We start from the raw sequence: 7,084 nt of genomic DNA on the forward strand, positions 1-7,084 counted from the left end.
TGGAGAGTGTGAATGTGAATGTCCCACTGCAGGTCCTGAGAGATGAATAAAAAGACATCTCTTGCTTCATCCGATTCGACCCCAGGTAGTCTTTGATGGCATTTTGTTGATTTTTACCATCCATCTGGAGTAAAGCAGGCCCTTTCACCTCCCCACAGAATAACTCACGGTGACTCTGTATCCAGCACAACACTGGGCCAATGTCTCTTAAAAACTTCCACTTTATGTCCTCTTGGCACTCCTGTTAAAAATACAGAATACATGTGTGTTGGTCCACTAAATATTTGCCATACTAAATAGTATTTACCTCATCATTTTGCATACAAGAATATTTATGATTTTAAACCACAAAAATCAATCACTACAGTATCTAGAGAAATGCTCCCACCATTCCTCCAGACCTTTCTTTACTGGTGAAACTGCAGCAGAAACACCTCATCCCGGCAGAACTGCTCTGCATCAGGCTAGGAACAAAAATGTGTAGAATGCTGCAAAACATGACAAAGATTGACAATCATTATGTGATCTTTCCATTCATATAGAATAATACAAAGATAATATGTCACAAACACAGAGTTATCCTGCAAGTCATAGTGAAATGATGGTTGCTCAACCAAGTTACTGTGATCAGTGTATATCATTAAAAATATCATCTGTATGTGAGTGAGTGTTTTTGTGTGTGTGTGTGTGTGTGTGTGTGTGTGTGTGTGTGTGTGTGGGGGGGGGGGTGGTAAGTACATATCTGTGAGTGGGTGAGATGAGTGTTATAAAAAAAAATTGCACTTAAACTCAACATTCATTATATGTTGTAAGAATCAGTGCACTAATAAATATATAGTGCACTGTTTTTTGTGACATAAAATGAACTAACTGAATGTGCAATTTTTTTAATAACCCTTTTTTTTATAATAGCTAAATAACACTCTTACCTACTCATACACACTCTATCCTTCTCACATATGTATTCATCTCTCCCCACACACATGATATTTTAATGACACTGATCACAGAACCCTTCCACAGTATCTTGGTTGAGGAACCACATCATTTCACTTCTTGCTGGATAACACACACACACACACACACACACACACACACACAAACAAACAAACACGCATACATATATATATATATATATATATATATATATATATATATATATATGTGTGTGTGTGTTAGTGATAGTGATATCTAAGTAATAACGTGCCTGTGTACCGTTCAAAACACATAAGCATGCTGAACTGTTGTTTACATATGCACACAAACATTCAAGTTGTCAACGTTTTAAGTCTTCCTAAAGACAAAAGATTTTTTTTTTTTACTTACCAACACAGCAAACTTCTTTTGCTTCGGCTTTTTCCTGGTGCAAAATAATAGGTATGTGACGTATTTGGACACAGGCGTGGCTTGTGACGTCACGCTTGGATGTGGGCGGGGTTGGATGTCCACCTCAGGATGCAGCGAGACGCTCTTCGTTTGACCAAAGAAATATAGACAGAGCAAAAGAAAACCACAAGATGGAGAGCATCTCACGTAGATGATCTTAAGCACACTCTGCAAACATAAAGCACCGACACATTTACAAGCAGGTCACTTTATCCTTTTTTTTTTTTTGACTGACTGAATTTAGAAAAGCAAACTAGTGTACAGCTCTCACTATTACTGCCATACTAAAATATGCTATGATGTTTTGAATTTCACCAGATAATGATGGACAATCTGAAAACACAGCAAAATATAAAGTAAATCTTGCAGATGTTGATTATTTAAAGTGTATTGGCATAAAAGTACTAACAACACAAATGTGTGACATTTACAGAATGATTACAGACCTTCTCTGCTCATGGTTTCGATTTTCTTTGATCTGGTTTTTAAAGAAAAAGTCAAAGCACACATGGGCAATTCTTTGATTAGAAAAGAACACTTCCAGTCATTTTTTGAGGTGAATTACAGAATGAGCAGCTCTTTGTCTTCTGCACAATCGATGTTCATCTTCAGTCTTCATCTGATGCGTCTCGCTGTGGGTTTCCTGAATAAGTCTGTTTAATCTTCACACTCAAACCAAACTGAGACCCTGAACCTTCCCCTGTTTTCTGTGGCTTTGAGATGGTCTGTGCATCATGCAAACACAAAACACCTCCAGCGTTTGTGACGGAAAGCATCAAACATGCTATTTTCAATTTCTGAATATTACAGTCGTAACAAATCATTTAAAAAATGCAAATGAATATTGTTTATTTGCATATACTGTGAATATCTAGATCAGTTCTGGTGGTGATACAAAATAAAATGCATAACATTATTATTCAGATTTCACAAAATACAAAATTTTCTCATTGTCTTTCAAGATGATAATTAGATAATCATGTGTTTATACTGTATTTCTAGATGTTTCTCTGGTAACATTGATTTCATCAGTATGAAAATTCAGTCATTGTTAAGAATTGTCAATCAAGGGTTTTATTTCCTGTTTTTATCACACCCTCACATAAACTGAGATGACAAACTATTTTAAACTTGTGAAAGAAGCAACATGAGCAGCAGCGGAAACTTTAAAGTGTCTCATGATTCACTCACTGAACTGAATGACCCTCATCAAACCTGTTCGACATTACATTATGGATTATAATAACATAACGTTTTAATAAACAAACTCTGAATGTAAACATATATATGGGTAGTTGACAAAAAAAAAATTGGACTGTATCCTGTGGTGTGACAGCATAAATGTAGAAAAAAAAAACTTAATATACAAATAACATGAGAAAAATGCATCTTCATTCTTAGAGTTACAAACAGCACGAGAGAGGTTTATGTTCAATGTTAGTTTTTTTTTGTTTTGTTTTTTTCCATTTTTCCATCATACCATAGGACACGTTGATATGTCAACTACCCATATCATAATCATATCATAGTCTATTTTTTTTAAAATACTGATGTATGATGATCTGTGATCTCTGTTAAAAATGAGTTAGTTGAGTCTCATGCTGTAACTGACTGTGGTGTAATCGGAGTGAATCTCATTCTTACTGAATCTGACTGTAGCGTCACTGAGAGACTCTTCATGCTTCTGGAAACTGACAGCAGTGCACAGGAGCTCATCAGAGGGGATTGTGGGTAGATCATCATGAGTGTTCATTTGTACTGGTCCAGGATCTGAGAGAGAATCACGTCTGCTGCCTGCACAGGATGACTGGACATGGATATGAGAAAAAAATAATTTTAAAATGAGAAAATCTCATAAGCACAATATGCAAACACACACACAAACTGTAACTCACAATTGTATTTTTCTTCCTCTTTCTCTTGTCTGATGTTGAGATACTTCCTAATTACCCAAAACAAAATGAATTGATCAGAGAAAGACGAATTAGATTAACATCAAATGTGGGAAGAATGAGATTTACTGAAGCAGCTCTGAAACAATCAAACCATTTAATTAAACGATTCAGGAGATAAATAATGAAACATCACCTCGTCTCTCGTGTCTTAATTTCCACAGAGCCAGAGTGAATCCACCGATCAGCAGCAGAATCACACACACACTAATAATGATGATCATGGAGAAATCTGACAATAAAACACACAAACATAGAGTGATAGTTAAACTTCGTGAAATACAATTAATTGATCAAATTAAACTGAATGATGGGGGAAATTAGCATATTTTAGTCTCTCTTGTGCAGACACGCACTCAACTCTCCTTCATCTCTCTGTTGAGTCTCATGTGGGTTTCCTGAATAAAGGCCGTTAGTTCCTCACAGCCGAATTAAACTGAGACTCTGAACCTTCAGCTCATCTCTGTGGTTTTAATGTGAAACGAAAACACCCTGTTCATCAAATACACTAAACACCTGCATTTATGAGCAATTTCACAAAATGAGATTCAAAGGATTCTTAAGCAATAAAGGAACAATTTCTATGAGATTACAAGAAATCACAAAAAAAAGTTTGTAAAAAAAATACAAATAATACATGTCTACTTTGTTCTGTGAAATAGTAAAACACAAATAAATAAGAAACATATTAAAGACACCAATAATGACTTTAGAACGACCCTCTCAATGTCACACTGGAAGATCTGTAAGTGTTCATATTTGACAATGTAAATAAAATAAAGTTATCTTACTCCTGTCCTTATCTTTGCAGACGTTTAAGTGCACTTTAGTGATGATGTGAGCTCCACACCAGTATATCCCAGAATCCTCTTCTCTCAGATCAGTGATGTTCACAGTAAAGACTCCAGTAGATGCTTCATCACTGAAAGAGAATCGATCATCTCTGATCGTCTCCAATGAAACTCCATCCTTCACACACATGGAGGCTTCATGTGCTTTGCAGAAGCTTTTCTGATCTTCATCATGATGTTTGCACTGGATTGACACGTCGTCTCCTTCATACTTAAAGTTCAGCTCTAATGATTACAAACACAAGAACATCAATTCACAGCCGTAGCTTCACATATTCAGATGAATAAACCTTCCTCACCCTCGTTCATGATGACCATCAGATGAGTGTAAAGATAATTGAGGTCTGTTTCTAATGTCACTGCACACCAGTATTTCCCAGCATCCTCTGCTGTCAGTCCAGTGATGGTCCCAGTGAAGACACTTGCAGTGACGTCATCTTTCAGAGTCAGTCTGTCAGTCTTGGTCTCTTTCTCTTCTCTCACAGTCTCACTGAGAGGATTTCTGTCTCTAGTGGAGCACTTCCCCTTACAGAGAGACTTTGGCTTTGAGTTATAGATTGAATCATAAGGACAGATGATCTCAGCAGATTCTCCTTCACGTCTCACTACTGGAGGCACTAAAAACAAACAAACAGACATTTAACAAACATGATTCTGAATAGACTGTATTTACACTGAAATCATCTGAATGGACTCACTGATGAGGTTGAGCTGTATTTTGGTGGTCAGGGAGATGAAAGTCAAATATGTGTCTCTGGTTTCTGCTCCACACCAGTAAACTCCAGCATCTCTCACGCTCACATTACTGATGCTCACTGTAAAAACTCTCTCTTCATTTCTCTCTGATGAACCACTCATTTGTGTCACTTTAGATGAGCTGATGTTCTGACAGATGTGATTATCATCCTCTTTACAGAAATGAACTTTATGTTGCTCTGGGATCTGACAGGAGATGTGTACTTCGCCAAGATAAGCTGTTTTAGTCACAACCATTGGATATTTTGCATCTATAAACCAATAAAAGTTTATATAAAGATGAGAAGAAATAATTTATATATATATACACAAGATACAGTATCTGAGGCTCCTCACCGTGTTTGACGCTCAGATGAAGTTGAGTGAAGCTCTCAGTATAGTCAGATACGTTCACTCCACACCTGTATGTTCCTGCATCTGCAGCTTTCAGCTCTCTAAAAAACACCATCAAGACTCCTGCTCTGGTGTCGTCATATAAAGAAACATCTCCATTCTCCATCCATTCATCCTGAACTCCTGGATTCTTCCTCTCTGAACATCCATCTGATTCTTTACAGATGTATTTTGGCTTGGTTTTGTATTGAGGATGTTCACACTTGATCATCAGACCACCTCCTGAGTAGCCGCTCACTTTGTACACATTCAGTTTATCTGTCAAGCATAAATATGATTAAATATTTTGTAAACACAGATTGTAATTCATTTTTAATATTTTTTATTTTTTTGCAATATTTGAGCATTTTTGTTCCCCGACTTACTAATAATATGCAGATGAACAGTATTAATAATATAGTAACTGTACGAGTGTCTGTTGATCCAAACTCCACACAAATAAACTCCTCCATCATCTGGTGTCACAGCAGTAATTCTCACACTGAAGAGGTTTTCTTTCCTGTCATCGGAAAAACTCAATTCTTTTTTATTCTCCCACGTCTCAGTGGCGTAAACCAACTCAATGGAGGCTTTTTCATTTTTGAACATGATCTTGGGATCATTTTTATGTTTCTCTGAATAGTTGCAGCTGATCATGACATTATCGCCACGATTCACAATTACTGTCTTTGATAAACCACAACACGAATCTATAGTGCATGTAGAAAACAAAAGATTTATATGTATTAAGGCTATAAAATTTAACAATAATGTAAATACGCTCATTTAGATCTCAATGAAACTTACCCTCTAACACAATTAAATTCATATATTTAGGCCTCTTGCCAGAAACCCCAATCCTGTATCTTCCAGCATCCTGTTGGTTCAGTTTTCTGATGAAGATCAAGAGGTTTCCGTTGTCATTGAGATACATTGATAATCTCCCCTCATTAATCCATTGATCATGTTTCTTATCATTTTTTATTCTTCTCCACTCAGGTAATTTGGCCATATATTTAACAGAGTCACTGAACATTATCTCCCCAGAATCAACAAGAATGCTTCCTCCAGAATATCCAATCACATTAATATCTGTAAATGCACCTGTCAATCAGATTGATACTGTGATCAGAAAGATGATGAAGAGAAAACAGCATCATTACTGCAGTGATGAAAGAGAAAAGCTCTGACCTGAGATCAGGTAGAAAGTGAAGAAGATGAGGAGGATCTTCATTGTGACTTGAGTTCAGTCTTCTTTATGCTGAATGATCTCTGTGTGAATCTCTCTGTCTCTACATCTGTCTGCTTTAGTTACTTCCTCTTTATTCAGCTCTTTATCAGTAATGAGCAGCTTTACTGGCTCCTCCCACCATCACCACTGACTGAAGATCACATTAATCACACTGAAAGAGCGCCACCTACTGGAGGATACAGTATCTGATACTGAGAGCTCATACAGGTTTCATGTTCTCTATATCAGAGACAGGGGTAGCTGCAGCTTGGAGTAATGGGCGTGTCGAAAGGTAGGGGCGTGTCGAAAGGTAAGGGGCGTGTCGAAAGGTTTCTCATTGGTGAAAGGAGTTTCCTCCCGGCTACTGCGATGGCCAATCAGTAGTAACCATACTTATATACGTCCTTTCCTTTTGCTAAAAAAAATCATTTAGACTGAAAGAAGATGGCGGAGGTAATGCATGTATACCATATCATAATTTGTTGTTTTCTTTGCGTTAGATCTTTCAGCTTTGGTAATTATTTAATTTTTATTGA

The 7,084-nt window shown here is 36.8% G+C and overlaps 1 protein-coding gene across 1 annotated transcript; it reads right to left on the reverse strand.

The window, feature by feature from the left end:
- Window positions 1-2,212: 2,212 nt before the first annotated feature.
- Window positions 2,213-6,626, reverse strand: LOC306872544 (polymeric immunoglobulin receptor-like). Its single transcript, XM_079421150.1, has 10 exons — window positions 6,509-6,626; window positions 6,125-6,421; window positions 5,704-6,027; window positions 5,282-5,596; window positions 4,888-5,196; window positions 4,489-4,806; window positions 4,130-4,414; window positions 3,475-3,570; window positions 3,282-3,328; window positions 2,213-3,193 (listed from the first exon to the last, which is right to left on the reverse strand). Exons 1-10 carry the CDS (start codon window positions 6,549-6,551, stop codon window positions 2,972-2,974), a joined length of 2,256 nt encoding a protein of 751 aa, XP_079277276.1. The 5' UTR covers window positions 6,552-6,626; the 3' UTR covers window positions 2,213-2,971.
- Window positions 6,627-7,084: the final 458 nt, after the last annotated feature.

The sequence above is a fragment of the Barbus barbus genome, assembly GCF_936440315.1.
Source record: "Barbus barbus genome assembly, chromosome: 7".
Lineage (NCBI taxonomy): Eukaryota > Metazoa > Chordata > Actinopteri > Cypriniformes > Cyprinidae > Barbus > Barbus barbus.

What these genes read in the sequence shown, in the direction of transcription:
- LOC306872544 (XM_079421150.1), bottom strand. Translation starts at nt 6,551, where the DNA reads ATGAAGATCCTCCTCATCTTCTTCACTTTCTACCTGATCTCAG. An exon ending in TCATCTGAGCGTCAAACACG is followed by an intron (nt 5,197 to 5,281) that starts GTGAGGAGCCTC and finishes ATTGGTTTATAG; the next exon opens with ATGCAAAATATCCAATGGTT. An exon ending in CTGCAAAGATAAGGACAGGA is followed by an intron (nt 3,571 to 4,129) that starts GTAAGATAACTT and finishes TTTTATTGTCAG; the next exon opens with ATTTCTCCATGATCATCATT.